This window comes from Rhodotorula graminis (assembly GCF_001329695.1).
Source record: "Rhodotorula graminis WP1 unplaced genomic scaffold RHOBAscaffold_16, whole genome shotgun sequence".
Taxonomy (NCBI): domain Eukaryota; kingdom Fungi; phylum Basidiomycota; class Microbotryomycetes; order Sporidiobolales; family Sporidiobolaceae; genus Rhodotorula; species Rhodotorula graminis.
In genome coordinates, this window is record NW_017264943.1 from 318,794 (window position 1) to 335,842 (window position 17,049).

A 17,049-nucleotide genomic window follows, 5' to 3' on the forward strand; every position below is an offset into this window, starting at 1 on the left:
CTCCCGTCGCCTCGAGCGCGAGCGCTCAGCCCGTGACCGACGAGGCGGCGTCCTCGAGCGGCGGCGCGACGCCGGTCGTCCCGTCCGCCGCCGTCGGTCGGCCCGGGCTCGCCGACGAGGCTGCGCCAGCACAAGCGCCAGCTCTCGTCGACGCGGTCGAGCCTCGCGCGCTCAGTAACAGCCCCGAGTCGCCCGGGTCGTCAAAAGCCGCCTCGCCGCCGGTCGCCGCAGCCGCCGAGGTCCACCCTCTCCCGCCGTCGACGCCTCCTCGCACCGCCTCGCCGACGCCCATCGACGTCCCTGCGCTCCCTCCTCGTCCTCCGGCTGTACTCGCCGTCGAGGCGTCGCCGCCTCCACCGCTACCGCCGCGCAAGGACGGCGTCGCGCACGTGGACGACGCCGCACTTCCTCCTCTTCCGCCTCGCCCCACGGACGCGACGCCGACAAAGGACCGCGCGCCGCCGCCGCTCCCGCCTCGTGCCGACGAGGGCGATCCTGTCGAGGAGGACGCGCTGGCGGACGAGGCGGGCTGGGGCTTGCAGGACGAGGTTCCGAGCGAGGAGAGCGCGACGGTGACGGGATCTGTCTAGTTGCGCGACGCTCTCGCTCGCGTTCGAGTCTCTGGAATGCCAGTGTGCCGCTGCACGTACCGTCTGTGCCGCAGAGCGAGCGAGCGAGAACTTTGTGATGAGGCGCTGCGACAGAGAGGAGGCGCGGTCGCACACAGCCCTCTCGCGGCGGGCAGAGAGACCAAAGAGAGGGGGTTCCTTGCAAGCTGCTCTGTCCAGACCCGGCGGCCGCTACTCGGCTCGCCCAGAGGCAGAGGGAGGGGCGGAGGACGAGAGCGACTCTCGCGCCGACGCGACTTCTGCGAGCTCTCCTCACCGCCTCGCCCTTGCTCTCGCAGGATGGCAGTGAGTCCCGCCTCCTCGCACGCACTGCGCCGTCAGTGGCGCGCGCGACCTGGTCCTGCCCCGCCCCGTGCCCTCACTGACTCTCCCCATCTCGGGCCTTGCCTCCTCGTCTCCCAGTCCACCTCGAAGCTCCCGACGCCGTCCAACGACGGCATGGACACGCTCAGCGACTACATCCCGCAGAGCAACGAGATCTCGCGCGTGCCCTCGACCGCCGGCGACCCGACCCCGGCCCCCGCAGCGGGTCCTTCGGCACTCGGCCAGGACAACGGCCTCGGCGCAGACGACGACGACGACGGCGACGAGATCGAGAGCGAGTACGACTCGGAGGGCGACAAGGTCGTCAAGACGGCCCAGGGCGTCAAGAAGGTCAGCCAGAAGAAGGAGGCCAAGCGCAAGCTCGACGACAAGGTGCGCCCCTCGCTCCCTCCCTTCTCCGTGCAAGCAGGACAGCCCTGACACTACCCTGCGCATCGTGTCCTCCAGCTCGCGTCGCGCCGGACGACCCAGGCCTCGCTCAAGTCGAGCGACTCGATCAAGCGCTTCACCTACCTCCTCGGCCAGACCGACCTGTTCAAGCACTTCTGCGACCTCAAGGTGCGCCTCTCTCTGCCCCTACCGACACTCTGTCGCGTTACTGACCCTCTCCTACGCGCCCACAGGCTCAGCGCGACCCTCACTTTGCTCAGCTCCTCGTCGAGGCAGAGAACGCGGGCAAGGCCAAGGGCCGGTGCGTCTCCCTCTCCCTCTCTCTCTCTCTCTCTCTCTCTCTCGCACGAGCCCCATTCTCGCCCTCGTCGAGGCATTCAGCTGAGTCGGTTGTCGTCCCCGCAGGCGCGGCAAGGCGGCCCAGTCGCGCGGTCGCAAGTCGGAAAAGGACGAGGACGCCGAGCTGCTCGAGGCCGAGAAGGAGACCGACGGGCTCGGCGAGGGCGAGGGCCCGTTCGTCTTTACCGAGTCGCCGGCGTACGTCAAGGGCGGCAAGATGCGCGAGTACCAGGTCCAGGGCCTCAACTGGATGTGCGGCCTGTACTACAACGGCATCAACGGCATCCTCGCCGACGAGATGGTGCGCACCCTCTCTCTGTCTCCTCCCGCACTCGCAGAGACTGACCCGGTCTCGCTCGTGCGCAGGGTCTCGGCAAGACGCTCCAGACGATCGCGTTCCTCGGCTACCTCAAGTTCATCCGCGGCACGCACGGCCCGCACCTCATCGTCGTCCCCAAGTCGACGCTCGACAACTGGGCGCGCGAGATCGACCGCTGGGTCCCGGGTTTCAGCGTCGTCGTCCTCAAGGGCACCAAGGAGGAAAGGGTGCGTCTTGACGCTCTCACTCTTCCGCCTCTCGTACTCTCTGTGTGTGCGACACTGACCTCTCGGAGCGCCTCTGCCACACAGGCCGAGCTCGTGCAGCAGCGCATCCTGCCCGGCGACTTCGACATCTGCCTCGCGTCGTACGAGATCTGCCTGCGGGAAAAGGCCGGCCTCAAGAAGCTCGCGTGGGAGTACATCGTCATCGACGAGGCGCACCGCATCAAGAACGTCGACTCGATGCTGTCGCAGATCGTCCGCCTGTTCGACTCGCGCGGCCGCCTCCTCATCACGGGCACGCCGCTCCAGAACAACCTGCACGAGCTGTGGGCGCTCCTCAACTTCCTCCTGCCCGACGTCTTCTCGGACGTCGCCGACTTTGACGCGTGGTTCGAAAAGCAGGGCGACGCGAGCGACGCCGCCGTCGAGTCGGCCGCCGCCGAGGCGAGCGCGCCGTCGACCGAGGACCCGTCGGCCGTCGCCGAGGTCGCCAAGAAGGCGGGCGGCGACGACGACGCGTCCAACAAGGTCGTCAAGCAGCTCCACGCCGTCCTGCGCCCGTTCCTCCTCCGTCGCGTCAAGATGGACGTCGAGAAGAGCCTTTTGCCCAAGAAGGAGATCAACGTTTACGTCGGCATGACCGAGCTCCAGCGCAAGTGGTACAAGTCGATCCTCGAGAAGGACATCGACGCCGTCAACGGCGCGAGCAGCAAGAAGGAGGGCAAGACCCGCCTCCAGAACATCGTCATGCAGCTGCGCGTGCGTCCTCTTCCCCTTGTCCTCCTCCTCGATCGTCAGCGTGTTCGGCTCACTGACATCCTCTTGCGCACTCGCAGAAATGCTGCAACCACCCGTACCTGTTCGACGGCGCCGAGCCGGGTCCGCCGTTCACGACCGACGAGCACCTCGTCGAGGCGGCCGGCAAGATGCTCGTCCTCGACAAGCTCCTCAAGAGCATGAAGGCCAAGGGCTCTCGCGTCCTCATCTTCTCGCAGATGAGCCGTGTGCTCGACATCCTCGAGGACTACTGCCTCTTTCGCGAGTACAGTGCGTCGTCGCTTGTCCTCCCCCCTCTTTCTCTCTCTCTCTCTCCCTCGATGAGTCGAACGAGCCTGACTCGACCCACTGCCCTTCCCTCAACCAGAGTACTGCCGCCTCGACGGTGGCACGGCGCACGAGGACCGCATGGAGCAGATCGACGCGTACAACAAGCCCGGGTCCGACAAGTTCATCTTCCTCCTCACGACTCGCGCCGGCGGCCTCGGCATCAACCTCGTGTCGGCCGACGTCGTCGTCCTGTACGACTCGGACTGGTGCGTCGCCGCTGTTCCCCTCGTTCGAGCCTGAGCCTGAGCGGCGAGCGCTGCGAGCCTTTCCGAACCTCGACCCTGACCTCGCCCATCTCCTCCTCCACAGGAACCCGCAAGCCGACTTGCAGGCCATGGACCGCGCGCACCGCATCGGCCAGACCAAGCAGGTCTACGTGTTCCGCTTCGTTACCGAGAACGCCGTCGAGGAAAAGGTCCTCGAGCGCGCCGCGCAGAAGCTGCGCCTCGACCAGCTCGTCATCCAGCAGGGTCGCGCGACGCAGAGCACCAAGAACACGAACAAGGACGACCTCGTCGACATGATCCAGCACGGCGCCGAGAAGATCATCAACTCGAAGGAGTCGATGGCCATCGTCGACGACATCGACGACATCATCCGCCGCGGCGAGAGCAAGACGGCCGAGCTCAACTCGAAGTACGCCCAGCTGTCGTTCGACGAGCTCCAGATCTTCAACAACCCGGGCGCGCAGGGCACGTCGACGCAGTGGGAGGGCGAGGAGTACGGCGGGCGCAAGGGCGGCGCGGGCAAGCTCGCCAACATGCTGTGGATCGAGCCGTCCAAGCGCGAGCGCAAGTCGGTCGGCTACTCGGTCGACGGCTACTACCGCGGCGCGCTGCACACGGGCCAGGGTCGTCCTCCCGGCACGAGGGGTCCGAGGCGCCCGAGGCCGGCCGCCGCCGACGACTACAAGTTCTACCCGCCGCGCCTGCACGAGCTCCAGGAAAAGGAGCAGCTCTACCAGAAGGTGCGCCTGCCTGCATTTCTCTCTCTCTCCTTCCCTCCTGCCGGCCCCCTCTAGTCGGACCCTCCCTGACCCTCGCTCGTCGTCTCCCACCTGCAGAAGCAGCGCGAGGAGAAGGCGGTCCTGCGCGTCGACGCGACCCTCACCGAGGAGGAGCTCGAGCAGGAGCGTGTCGCCGAGCAGGAGGCGATCGACAACGCCGAGCCGCTCACCGAGGAGGAGACCAAGGAGAAGGAGGAGCTCGTCGGGCAGGGCTTCGGCAACTGGGCCAAGCGCGAGTTCCTGAACTTCATTCGCGGCATCGAGAACTACGGCCGCGACGACTACGCCGGCATCCACGTCGAGGTGCCGACCAAGACGGTCGACGAGATCCGCCAGTACGCCGAGGTGTTCTGGGACCGGTACCAGGAGATTGACGGTGCGCCCTCTCTCTCTCTCTCTCTCTCTCTCTCTCTCTCTCTCTCTCTCTCTCTCTCTCTCTCTCTCTCTCTCTCTCTCTCGCAATCGGAATGTCCCTGACTCTGTGCCCATCTCGTCCACAGACTGGGAGCGCCACATCGCCAAGATCGAGAAGGCCGAGAAGAGCCGCTCGGCGCAGGACCGCGAGTGGGAGCTCATCAAGCAGCGCGTCAACGAGGTCAAGTACCCGCTCACGCAGCTCAAGATCGTCTACGCCAACCAGACCAAGGGCAAGTCGTACTCTGAGGACGAGGACCGGTTCCTGCTCGTCGAGATCGCCAAGTACGGCCTCAACCAGGAGGAGCGCATCAAGCGCGACATCATGGAGTTCCCGGCCTTCCGCTTCGACTGGTTTATCAAGAGCGTGCGTCCACCTTCTCTGCCTCTCGTTGTCGTCGACCTCGTCGAGTTCTCGGTCGGGCGAGCGCGCCGCTCACCCTCGCTCGAGCCCCTCCCTCCCCTCCTTTCCTCTCGTCGTCCTCTCGCCCTCCTCGCCTGCAGCGCACCGTCGAGGAGATCCGCCGTCGCTGCAACACGCTCATCAAGCTCGTCACCAAGGACTCGGGCGGCCCCGACGACGGCGACGACGCGCCCGCCACCTCCAAGAAGCGCGCCCCGAAGCGCAAGGCCAAGGACGCGCCCGAGGGCGCTCCCGGCAGCGAGGACGTGTCGCGCGCGAGCACGCCTGCGACCGGTGGAGCGGGCGGCACGCCGTCGGCGGCGGCGGCCAAGAAGCCCAAGATGTGAGCGGAGCGGGTCGCCGGCGTCGCGCTTGTTCCTCATGTCCTTGTAGTCCTCCTCTATCCCTCCATTGTCTCTCGACCGTCTGTGCCAATGTCCCGCTTTACCGTCCCTGCGTCCTCGCGAGAGAGTGCGGGAGCAGGCTCGAAAGCGTGTGGTCGCAAGTGCGCAAGAGGTGCGTCGGCTTCCGCTTGGCTCTCCCTTGCGCCGCCAGCCTGCACTGCTGCGAGGGCTGCTCTGCGGCCATTGTCGAGCTTGCATTCTCTCGCCCTCGTCCACGCCTCAGCACAGCGGTCCGCTCGTCCGACCTGACGCTTCATCATCTCCCCCGCCTCCTCCTCCTCCAAGCCTCGCCCCCGCCCTCGGCACCGCCGCTCGCAAGCGGCACACGGCCCGGCATGTGTCAGCCGGCGTCAGCGTCGTCGTTTTATCGGCCGGCGGGCTGGCGGCGAGGACAGCGGAGGCGCGAGCTGCGTCCGCTCTCCTGGTGCGTACAGCGGACGGGGCGGCGGCGCCGCTCGATCAGGGCCCACCGCAGGCCCGGCTTCTGAGCCTGCTCATCCGTGCACCGAGGCGGCATTTCCTGGCCGAGCGCTCGGCTCCCTTTTCGAGCGGCTTCTGCGCAGCTTCTCGCTCTCGCTGCTCGCGCTCGCACTGCATCATGCTGCACCAGCGAACGAGCTCTCTCGTCGACCGAGATGCTCGCGATCCACCCGCCAAGGAGCACAGCGACAAGCTCGACGAGGTCGCGCTCGAGCTCGTCGTCCCGGCGCAAGTCGAGGCGAGTCGACTCGTGGCTCACCGCCGACGAGCGCCGTTCTTCCTGCGCCAGCGCAGCAGCACCTGGTTCATCGCCCTTGCCGTCGGCTGGGGCATCCTCGTCGACCTGTCGTCCTACTCGCTCGTCATCCCTGTCGTTCCGTTCCGCCTCGAGGCGCTCGGGTACGACGACATCGGCAGCAAGACCGGCTGGCTCGTCGCGGCCTATGCGGCAGGCCTGATCGTCTCGTCGCCAGTCGCAGGGTGGGTCGGCGCCAAGTACAAGAACCGCCAGGTGCCGCTCACGCTCGGGTTGCTCTTCATGGCCGGCGGTCCGTCCTCTCTCTCTTTCTCCTCTCCCGCGCCGTACGTCCCAGAGACTGACCTCCCATCGTCCTGCAGCCGTTATCCTGTTCATGGAGTCAAAGAGCTTTGCGCTCATGGTCGTCACGCGCATCCTGCAGTGCGTCTCCTTCTCCTCCTTCTCTCCCTCGCCGTCCTCGCGCACCCCGGCCCTGACTTGCCTTCTTGCGCACCGTCACAGAGGCTTCAGCGGCACCGTATTATGGACGATCGGCCTGTGCGTCCTCCTTTTCGCCCTCGTCGCGCCTCGTGCGTCCTGCTCACCTCGCCTCGCCTCCCTCGCAGTGCGCTCGTCACCGACTCGGTACCTGAAGAACGGCTCGGCAGCGTCCTCGGCTACGTCATGGTCGGCTTCAGCTGCGGCCAGGCTATCGGACCGCCAGTCGGTGCGTCCCGCGTCCTGCTCTCGTTCCAGGTCGAGCCGCACTGACCTCTTCCTTTCTCTCAGGCGGCGTTCTCTACGAGCGACTCGGCTACCGCGCACCTTTCATCTTCTCGATTGTCCTCGTCGCCATCGACCTCTTCCTCCGCATCGTCATGATCGAGAAGCACCAGGCGCTGCGCTGGATCCGCGCCGGGCACGACATCCCCAACTTCGAGGCGCCGGGCTATCACGCCGCCGCCAGCTCCAAGGCGAACCTCGCAAAGCCCGACACGTCCTTCCCTCTCGGCGGCGAGGCTTTAAGGCGCGACAAGCCCAAGCAGGAGCACGCCGACGACGTCGCTCGCCGCCAGGCCAAGCACTCGCACCTCCCGCCGCAACTTCTCGGCCTCCTGCACATGCTCAAGAGCCCAAGGGCGCTCACGTGCTTCGCCGTGACGGCTCTGAATGGTGTCGTTGCCGGCGGGCTGTGCGACACGGGCCTGACGTTGTGGGTCAAGCAGCAGTACGGCCTCGACTCGATGGGTGCCGGGCTCGTCTTCCTCGGCATCGTCGTGCCGAGCTTCTTTGTGCGTCCGACTCTCGTACCCTCCTTCCTGTGACCCTGTCGAGGCGCTCGCAGTCCATAGAGCCGCAAACTGACCTGTCGCCTGCCGCAGGGTGCTCCTCTCGCTGGCCGGGTGCGCCTTGTCTTTTCCTCTTGCCTCTCCTCTCTCCCTCTCTCCCTCCGTCCTCGCCTCTCCTCGTTCTCGCAAAGACTGATCGTATTTGCCCGCCAGATCTCGGACAGATACGGCACCAAGTGGGTCATGCTCGCCGGCGTCACTCTCGCAATTCCGGCATATCCTCTTCTGCTCGTCCGCGGCCCGCTCCCGCTCTTCATCTTCTTCCTCGCACTCGTCGGTGCGCTCAACTTCCTCCTCTCTCCTATCGACGCCGGCGGGCGCCTAGCCTGCAGTCACTGACCCTGCGCGTCATCTCGAGCCATGCAGGCACAGCTCTCGCCCTGTTCGGCACGCCGGTCCTCATCGACCTCTCCATCGTCGCGACGGACACGACCTCGATCTCGACGGCTCATTTATTCGGCGCCTCGAACCTGTTCTACTCGATCGGAGCCATCGTCGGTACGTCCGCCCTCTTTTCGCCTTTCGACATGCTCGACCTTGCGCTCACTCTGCGCTCCTCTCGCAGGACCTATCATCGCCGGGCAGCTCCTATCAGCTGTCGGCACGACGCAGGGCTGGATGGCGCTGTCCGTCCTCGCGGCAGCACTGAGCTGCCTCGTCGTGCCGCCGGTCGTCCTTTTCATCGGCGGGCGATCCAGTTGGCGAGGACCGCTCCGGCCGAGGTCGAGCCCGAGCAGTTTCCCGACGCCCTCATCTGCAGGATTGGTCCAGGAAACCGTGCTCGAGATCGACTGTGGCGCCGGCGAAAAGGAGACGCTGGCGGACAAGGCGACGTGTCAGTGAGCGGTCCGGTACAGCGTGTGGGAGCGTTCGCAATCAAAGCATCTGTCTATCTCAGTCGTCCCCCACCTCGAGAGGTCCCGAGCGAGAGACAGTAGTTGCCGAGAGCGCGTCGTCCCTGCAGCTCTACTTTGCGTCGAAAAGGGAGGTCGAGGAGGCGCCGGCCGCTTGTGCGCTCGCGACACTCGAGTGCTTAAACCAGTACCGCACTCTGCGTACTCTATGACGACGATCGAGCCACAAGTCGAGCCGAGAGAGCAGGACGAGGCGGGCCCTGGAAAGGGTCCGAGCGGACCTTCTCAAGTGGCTAGCTGCCGAGGGCAACTCTCTCTGTCCTGCAACTGGTTTGCCCCGGGTCCTCAGCAGACCTGTCGAGCAGCACTCTGAGCTCGACTCGAGCAGTTCAGGCGAGAGAACAGAGCCGGGAGAGAAGGAGCGAGCGAGTCCACCTGAACCTCGAGCCGAGAAGTGCGGCTCTTTCGCTCGTCCCTCGTCCTTTTGGCGACGCGACCGGCTCGGCCCAAGGGCACAAGAGCAAAAAATAACAAAAGAGAAGGGAGTGCGTCGTGACGAGACGGGGAAAGGAGAGAGCGGTCGGGAGAAGGCGAGTCGCCGCCGCACGCGCGCCCCACTCGCGTCGCTTCGTCTCGCGCTCTCGCCTCGCCTCGTCGCACTTATGGTGCGCCGTGGGTACGTAGGCATGCAGTAGAAAAGGCGCGAGTCGCTCGCGTTGTCCCCGAAGCGAACCGAGGCGAGGGGGAAGCAGGAGGACCGAGAAGGTGACGACCCGAATGCGTGTTGCGCGCGTTGTCAAAGTCGACCTTTCCTTTGTCGAACGGGCCGGGTTCGTCGGCTCTCTCTCATCGCACCACCGGACGGCCATTACATACTGCCTTGCTTAGCCTTGCTCACAGCAGGCCGTCCACCTGACACAGTAGTGATCTCGAGGACTCCCTCGCCGGCTTGGTGCACCGGTTTGAGGCGGAAGAATCGCAGCGCACTACGAACGTCAAAGTTGGGGTTCGCGCCCCCCATCTTTTGCTCGCGCCGTCGACCTTTTGCTATCGAATACGAAAGTGGACGCGCTTCGCTATTGCTTTTTGAAATGGTTCGACCTTGCTACTTACTCGTGCGCTCGGCGAGCCGCTCTGTAATCTGTCGCTCGAGCCTTCCCTCTGTTGCAATCGGCGCTGTGACCAGTCGCGCTCTCGTCGTACTCTGCTCGACAGCTACTCGTCGACGGCAGCGACTCGGCGCCGTCCTCGAGTCGCCGCTAGCTCGAAGCTGGCTAGCTCGCTTCGAACCCGGCCTCGCACGGACCCTCTCTCTCGAGCACGCTTCCCTCGCTTTGCCAGAGTCCGGCGACGTGCTCTCGACAGTGCATACGCTCTGCTGCGCGTTCGCTTGGCACGCCCCCGCGGGACGGGACAAGGAGCAGGTCGTGCGGCTCGAGAAGCGCAGGCGCGTGCGACCGGCGGATGTTCCCTCGCATGCAGACGGCCTCTCGCACCTCCTCAACTCGCCGCGTCGTAAAGCTGAGGTTCGCGCGAGTGCAAATCGGCGAGTGCACACGAGAGCTGCCAGACGCGCGCGAGGGGGAGCTCGTTTCCGAGCCTGACGTGGCGCCAGACGTGCGTCCGTCCGTCGACGGCCCACCATGTCTGTGTCTGCGGACAGTTCGCGGACGGCTCTTCACAGAATGGCTCTTTCGTCGCGGCTCCTCGCAGCGTCAAGCCTGGTCGGGTCCTGACCTCCAAAATTTTGCCACTGCAACAACGTCGGCTGCGTGGCCTAGTGGCTACGGCGCTGGTCTTCGACTACAGGCTCGTAAATGGCTCGCAATGGTCAAGGGGCTTGTAATGGTCAACCAGAGATCGTGGGTTCGACCCCCACCGTGGTCGTGTTTTTTTTTGTATGCGACGATAGAAAACGGTGTAATCGGACCAGTGCCTTTTTCTGCTCTCTCTCAAAGCAGCTCTGCTCTCGACAACCGAGCGGTGCGGCTGATAGGTGTACTGCAGCTCAATCTACAGTCCCGAGACGTTCTCCTCGAAGCACACGTCCTCGAGCCGCTCGAGTACGAGCTGGGCAGCTCGGGCCTCGTCTCCCGCCGCGTCCGACAGCGCGTCGAGGATCTGCAGGCGTGCGGAGAGTCAGTCGTGTCTGTCGCTGAAGAGGCAACAGTCCGACGCACCTGTTGTCCGAGCCACAGCTCGAGCTCGACGGCCTCGCTGCGGCGCACCGAGGCCTCGATGCGCCGTCGCGCCTGGTCCACGTGGGCGGCGAGGGCGTGCTCGACCGTGCCGTCGACGCGTCGAGCCATGTCGGCGGCGCCGTCCGTGTCGGAGAGGATGGTGGGCGGGAGGGAAGCGGTCGGGCGGGTCGAGGTGGGGGAGGAGGGAAGGTCGTCGGCGGGACCACGGTGGTCGTCGCCCAGGGCCTCGGTCGCAGTCTCGTGTACGTCGTCGACGTCCGAGTTGTGCTCGGGGACGACCCTGGCCATCCAGTCGGCCTTGACGGCCCAGGCTCGAGAGGCAAAGTCGTCGCGCAGCTCGCCGCGGAGGTGGTCGAGCTGGCGGCGGGTGGTGCGGTGGATGCGGGATGCGAGTAGAGCTTGTGCGTGGTGTTCGAGCTGGTGGTTGAGGGTGGAGGAGGGGAGGTACGACAGGAGGAGGTCGGCAACTGATGAAGGCGCGAGGGCGGCGGCGGGGAGGACGGGTGAGGCGGGCGAGGCGGTGGCAGCCATGAGAGAGTGCGTGAGTGCGGTGTAGAGCTGTTTGAAGCAGCTCACGGGTGCGCGAGACGAGAGCCAAGCGGGGGCACGCTCCCTCTCCGCCTCCGCCTCTGCGCCTCGTCACTCGTCGCACCTCTCGCTCTCTCAGGCAAATACACGAGCCGCTTTATCTGTCCTCGCGAGCATCGAGACCTCAAGAGAGAATGCTTAGAAGTACAACAGACGAGCGCAGTGCTGCTCAGGGCTCGGCTACTCGTCGTCCTCCTCCTCGTCCCCCTCGGGCTGCGAGCGACCCTGCACGAACGCGACCGCCCGGTGCTTGACCTCGTCGACGCCCGCATCGTCGCCGTGCTCCTTCTCGAACGTGAGCCACTTCTTGAACACCGACTTGCCCTTCTCTGCGCGCGAGAGAGAGGGAGGAGAGGTGCCACGAGTCAGTTTGCGAGGTCGATCAAGGTCGACGAGACGCAGGTCCCGACGACGGACGAGGGCGAGGGAGGGAAGAGAAGGAATGGGCGGGGCGAGGGAGACGAGGAGTGGGGCGAGAGGGGGGAGAGAGAAAGAGAGAGAGAGAGAGAAAGAGGGACGCACTGCTCGACAGGCGCGAGGCGAGGATGCGGTCAAACAGGGCGCGCACGCCGGCAACGTTGCGCTGCTTGATCTCCATGTCGACGTAGACGAACCACAGGTCGAGACGCTTCGGGTACGAGTCCATGATGCCCTCGAAGATGGTGCGGCCGCGCTCGGCGTCGCCGAGCTTGAACTCGAGCTGGGCAAACTTGACGATCGTCTTGACGTCTGTCGGCGCGCGAGAGGGGACGACGAGAGCGTCAGGACGAGGCGGACGAGGCAGGAAAGAGGCAGGGAAGGGAAGAGAGAGAGAGAGGGACGCACGCTTGCGCTTCTCGAGGCTCTTGAGGCTCCGAGGGAGGAGCTCGCGCGCCTCGGCGGGGCGACCGTGCGACAGATAGTACTGCGCAAAGAGCGTCCACACCTTGGAGCTCTGCGAGAACTTCTTGACCGTGCGCTTGAAGAGCTCCTCCTCGGCCTCGTACTTGCCCGTGCGCTCGTATGTGTCGACCATGCGCAGGTGGACCGTCTTGGCGTCGTTGTACTGCGCCGCCTCCTTGAACCGCTCGTCGACCGTCGACTCGTCGCCGTACGAGTTCTCGAGGTTGAGGAGCGCGACCCACACGTTGAGCTTCTCCTGCTCCTCGCGGAAGTGGATCGACTTGAGCGCCCGGCGGCCGATCTCGCGCGCCTTGTCGAGCTGCGACAGGCCGACGAAGAAGGCGATGTACTGGATCCACAGGTACGACGAGTTGGGCGAACCGAGGAGCAGGCGCTCAAAGTCGGCGACCGACGTCGGCGCCTGCGTGTCGAGGTCGCCCGTCCGGTCGTCGAGCGCCGACACGCCCGTCGCCGCCTTCTTGCCGGCGGCGGTCGCAGACGGCTTGGGCGCGGCGGGCTCGTCGTCGTCGCTCTCGTCGTCGTCGGCCTGCGCCGGCTGCATCGGCTCGTCGTCGTCGTCGCCGGCCCAGGTGAAGCCGGACGAGACGGCGAGTGCGGGTGCCGAGGCGAGCTTGCTCGTCGACGCGACCGGGACCTGCAGACGAGGGAGAGGGCGTGCGTGAGCAATGCAGAGACATGGAGGGAAGGCTACCGCCGCGGGGGACGCACCTCGGGCTCGTCGACCATCTTCTCGTCCTCGTCCTCGTCCTCGTCCGAGCCGGCGCCCGCGCCGCTCAGCAACGCCGCCATGTCGAGCTCGTCGCCCTCGCTGACGTCCTCGTCGGCCTCGTCGTCCTCGTCGTCGCTCGCTCCATCTGCAATCTCCTCCTCCTCGGCGCTCGAGCCCACGTCCTCGTCCTCGTCCTCCTCGTCATCGGACGTCTCGCCCTCGGGGAACAGGCTCTTCTTGAGGCCGAGCGACACCTTCTTGGCCTCGAGGTCGACGGCGAGAACGACGGCGCGGACCTTGTCGCCCGAGCGGACGTGCTCCTTCCAGCTGCCCTTGTCGTCGTCCGTCACCTTGCTCTTGTGGCACAGGCCCTGGACGTTGAGCCCGTCGAGGCGGATGAAGGCGCCAAAGTCCTCGACGCGCTTGACGACGCCGCGAACGACCTGGCCGACCGAGAGGTTGGCGTCGGCGAGCGAGGGCAGGTCGGGCTGCGCGTCCTTCTTGACGACGCCGCCCTTGCGGAGCGAGAGCTCGACCTGCGACGTGACCTTGTCGACGCTGCGTGGACGAGGAGACGATCGTGAGTACTGGCCCCACGAAAGAGCGGCGAGGAAGAAGGACAGGGACGCACGAGAGGATCTTGCCCTCGACGAGCTGGCCGACCTTGAAGCGCGGCTTCCAATCCTTGACGTACTCGTCAAAGAGCTCCTGCACGGGCGGATAGAGGAACAGTGAGCTCACGGCGCGAGACGAGGGAGACCCACCTCGAGCGAGAGAAAGGGCGGGCGCACCTTGATCTGGACGCGCGCCGTCACCTCGCCGCCGAGCGTGACGAACACGCCCGCGTCGGCGATATTCTTGACAAACCCGCGCACCTTGTCGCCGGCCTTGAGCGTCTCGACGCCGTCAATGACGCGGTCCTGGACCTCGGGCACCTCGTCGCCCTTGGCCTCGGCGACGCGCGACGCGCGCAGCGACAGGTCGAGGCGGTGCTGGTCGCTGTCGACGGCGAGCACGACCGCGTCGACGTGCGCGCCGACCGGGAACGCGGTCGAGAGGTCGTCGGCGTACGTGTCGGCGAGCTCGGTGAGCGCGACGCGGCCGCGAGGGGCGTGACGGCCCGCCGTGGCGAGCTGGACGAGGATGACGCCCGACGGCAGGCGCGACGCGATGCGGCCCGGGTACAGGGCGCCGACCTTGAGCGAGTCGAGCGTGAGCGCGGTGCCGGCCGAGGTCGAGGCGGTGGCGGACGAGGTCGAGGCCGACGCCGACTTGGACGGGAGGAGGCCGACGATGACAAAGCCCTTGTCGACGTTCTTTGAGACGACGACGAGGTCCTCGAGCGACTGGCCCTTGGTCAAGCTCGCCTTGAGGTCGGGCACCTGGACGCCGCGGTGACGGGCGAGCGTCGGGTACGACAGGAGCGCCTTGACGCCCGACGGCGCGAGCGTCAGGACGAGGTTCGTGTCGTGCAGCTGCGCGACGGTCGCCGTCGTGACGGTGCCGATGTCGAGCGCCTCGATTGCGGCCGCGCCGGATGCGGCGGCGGCGACGGCCGAGCCCGAGGCCTGGCGCGCCGAGGCGACGATGCGCGACGTCGCCGGGTCGACCGAGAGGATGCGGACGGGGATGACCTTGCCGACCGGGAACAGGCGGGCGAGGTCGGCCGCCTGCGTGAACGCCTCGGCGGCCTCGGCGGCCGGGACGAGGGCGCGCAGGCCGCCGAAGAAGTCGACGAGGACGCTCTTGTCGAGCACCTTGGTGACGGTGGCGTGCGTGACGACGCCGACTTTGGCGTCCTCGAGGCGGGCGACGATGGGCAGGTCCGAGTTGATCAGCTGCTTCTTGAGCGTGAGGACGACGCGGTTCTTGTCGGCGTCGGCCGAGAAGATGCGCGCCTTGACCGCCTGGCCCGGCTTGAACTTCTTCTCCGGGTGCTTGAGGCGGATGTCGGCGTAGTGGAGCGGCCACACGACGCCGTCGACGTTGCCGCCGATCGAGACGAACAGGGCGTTGTCCTTGAGCACCTTGACCGTGCCCTTGACCTCGGCGCCGACCTCGACGTCCTGCACGCGGAGGAACGACTGCTCGAGGACCGAGGGCTGCATCGACAGCTGCACGAGGTGGTCGAGCGCCGAGAAGCCGAGGACGCGAGCCGGGTGCACGGACCCGACCTTCCACGGGCCCGACTTGGGGATCGTGTTCAGGTGGTCGTCGGTGATGCGCGAGATCTACAGGGGAGAGAGAGTGTGTCAGGACGCGTGCGAGAAGGAGAGGGACCCGCAGAAAGAGGGCGCCGGACGAGAACGAGAGAGGCAGAGACGCACGTGGACGAAAGCCGGCACGACGTCCTCGCCGTCCTCGATCTCGCACGTCAGGCCCCACTCGTCGTCCATGGCGAGCACCTTGACGCGCTTGCACTTGGCGCCGACCGGGAACCGCTGCTCGGTCTGGGTCGCCGCGCGCTCGTCGACCTTTGCGACGTGCGGCGCCATCGACAGCGCAAACTTCTTGGGGCTCGCCGCGATCGAGTCCCACAGGATGCGCGCCTTGACCTTCTGGCCCTGCTGGAAGTGGTCGGCGAGGTCGTCGCCGGCCGAGACGGGGAGGTGGAAGCGGTCGATCGTGCCGTCAAAGAAGCCGTGGAACTTGACGTTGAGGCCCGAGGGGAGGACGGCCGTGACGAGGCAGGTGACGAGCTGGAAGGGGAGGATGGACGTGATGGACGACACGTTGTCGAGCGTCGTCCCGGCGAGGTCGGCCTGCTCGACCGTGACCGACAGGGTGCGCTCGTTGTCGTGCACCTTGGTGATGCGACACAGGACGACCTGGCCGACGTGGAGCGGCTTGGTCGGCGACAGCTTCTTGGCGTCGGCGAACGGCAGGAACGACGACAGGGGCGGCAGGCCGAACGACAGCGAGTAGCCCGTGTCCTCGAGGTCGTGGACGGCGGCGGGCAAGATGAAGCCGCGCTTGAGGTCGCCCTTGGCGATGCCCTCGTTGACCTTCTCCGGCTCGAGCGACAGCTCGACGCGCCGAGACGAGCGCACGACCTCGTCGCCCTCGCGCCCGCCGAGCTTGGCCTTCGAGTCACCGACCTTGCTCGCGACGACGATGGCGACCACCCACTGGCCCGGGTGGAACAGCGACGGGAGGCCGGGCAGGCCCTTGGTCGGCTTGTCGGCCGCGCCCTCGTCCTCGTCGTCCGACTCGTCCTCGTCCTCGTCCTCGTCCTCCTCGTCCGACGACTCGTCGCCGGCCTTTTCGAGACGGGCGGTGAACTCGGCCGAGATGTTGGTGATGGGGATGTGGCCGAGGAGCTGGTTTGGGAGCGAGACGATGAGCTCGAGGGGGCGGACCTGGACGACCTGGCAGAGCGCCTTGGTGCCGGCGATGAGGCGCTGCGCGAGGGGGCAAGACGGGTCAGTCTCGACGCGACGCGAGTGCAGGAGGGGGCGAGAGCAGGCGGCGCACCTTGTAGTTGAGGTGCTCGATGCGGAACGCGTCCTTGGGCAACTGGTTCTTCTCCTTGACGGCGCCCTTGAGCGCGCGCTCAAGCTTGCGGCGCTTGGCCTTGCCCTTGTCCTTGATGACCTCGGTGTCACGCTGGCGCTCCTGCAGACGAGACTCGAGGTGAGCGACCGCGCGAGCCGGGGAGAGAGTGCCGCGGCGAGGAGCAAGAGGAGGAAGTGGGGAACGCACCTGGTCCTCGGTCGCGTTGGCCTCGTGCTCGCCCTCGAGCTGGGCCTCCCTCACCTCGACCTGGGTGAGGCCGGATCCACCTCCTCGCGGGAAGTCGATCTCCTCGGGGGCGTTGAGGAGCGAGTTACGGACGACGGCCTTGTCCGGCTCGTCGTCGAGCTTGCGCTTGCGGTCGACCGGGTCGCGGTTCGAGCCGGATGCAGACGCGGCTGGTGCAGCGTCGGCTCGAGGCTTGTACGGGCCGGAGCGGTCGGTTGTGGAGCGCGACGAGGCGGGCTTTGCGGTGGCCGTGTCGCGCTTGAAGGGCTTTTTGGCGGTGGCAGGGCCGTGAGCCTGCGAGGTGCGCGTCTTGCCCGGCATCCCTAGCAGGTTGGGAGGGGCACGGGAGTGGGTTGGCGGAGGAGAGTTGAGAGAGCGCGAGCTGGCTCCAAGGGACGAGCTCGCTCTGAGCCAGAGAGTCGGCTCA

The 17,049-nt window shown here is 66.5% G+C and overlaps 4 protein-coding genes and 1 non-coding gene across 5 annotated transcripts; 3 read left to right on the plus strand and 2 right to left on the minus strand.

Annotated features, from left to right (window-relative positions):
* The first annotated feature begins 1,061 nt into the window (after window positions 1-1,061).
* RHOBADRAFT_30250 (uncharacterized protein) lies at window positions 1,062-5,608 on the plus strand. The gene is made up of 13 exons (XM_018412900.1): window positions 1,062-1,325; window positions 1,401-1,511; window positions 1,577-1,644; window positions 1,749-1,983; window positions 2,049-2,228; window positions 2,313-2,648; window positions 2,754-2,984; window positions 3,062-3,272; window positions 3,370-3,538; window positions 3,642-4,299; window positions 4,396-4,714; window positions 4,839-5,119; window positions 5,257-5,608. Exons 1-13 carry the CDS (start codon window positions 1,068-1,070, stop codon window positions 5,500-5,502), a joined length of 3,303 nt encoding a protein of 1,100 aa, XP_018268287.1. The 5' UTR covers window positions 1,062-1,067; the 3' UTR covers window positions 5,503-5,608.
* A 549-nt stretch (window positions 5,609-6,157) lies between these two features.
* Window positions 6,158-8,469, plus strand: RHOBADRAFT_47082 (uncharacterized protein; the record flags this gene model as incomplete). The annotated part of the gene is made up of 9 exons (XM_018414925.1): window positions 6,158-6,587; window positions 6,658-6,718; window positions 6,800-6,835; window positions 6,904-7,004; window positions 7,067-7,569; window positions 7,660-7,680; window positions 7,780-7,903; window positions 7,993-8,124; window positions 8,192-8,469. 9 exons carry the CDS (start codon window positions 6,158-6,160, stop codon window positions 8,467-8,469), a joined length of 1,686 nt encoding a protein of 561 aa, XP_018268288.1.
* A 1,777-nt stretch (window positions 8,470-10,246) lies between these two features.
* Window positions 10,247-10,367, plus strand: RHOBADRAFT_t128. Its single transcript has one exon. It is a non-coding gene; the product is annotated as a tRNA-Arg (tRNA).
* Window positions 10,368-10,463: 96 nt separating this feature from the next.
* RHOBADRAFT_56053 (uncharacterized protein) lies at window positions 10,464-11,212 on the minus strand (the record flags this gene model as incomplete). Its single annotated transcript, XM_018418156.1, has 2 exons — window positions 10,464-10,601; window positions 10,661-11,212. Coding segments are annotated over 2 exons (688 nt in total), but the record flags the coding sequence as incomplete, so codon positions are not given.
* Window positions 11,213-11,394: 182 nt separating this feature from the next.
* On the minus strand, window positions 11,395-16,943 carry RHOBADRAFT_56054 (uncharacterized protein; the record flags this gene model as incomplete). The annotated part of the gene is made up of 9 exons (XM_018418157.1): window positions 11,395-11,598; window positions 11,792-11,998; window positions 12,095-12,806; window positions 12,881-13,439; window positions 13,513-13,589; window positions 13,673-15,112; window positions 15,209-16,282; window positions 16,356-16,496; window positions 16,584-16,943. 9 exons carry the CDS (start codon window positions 16,941-16,943, stop codon window positions 11,450-11,452), a joined length of 4,719 nt encoding a protein of 1,572 aa, XP_018268290.1. The 3' UTR covers window positions 11,395-11,449.
* Between the last annotated feature and the right edge of the window lie 106 nt (window positions 16,944-17,049).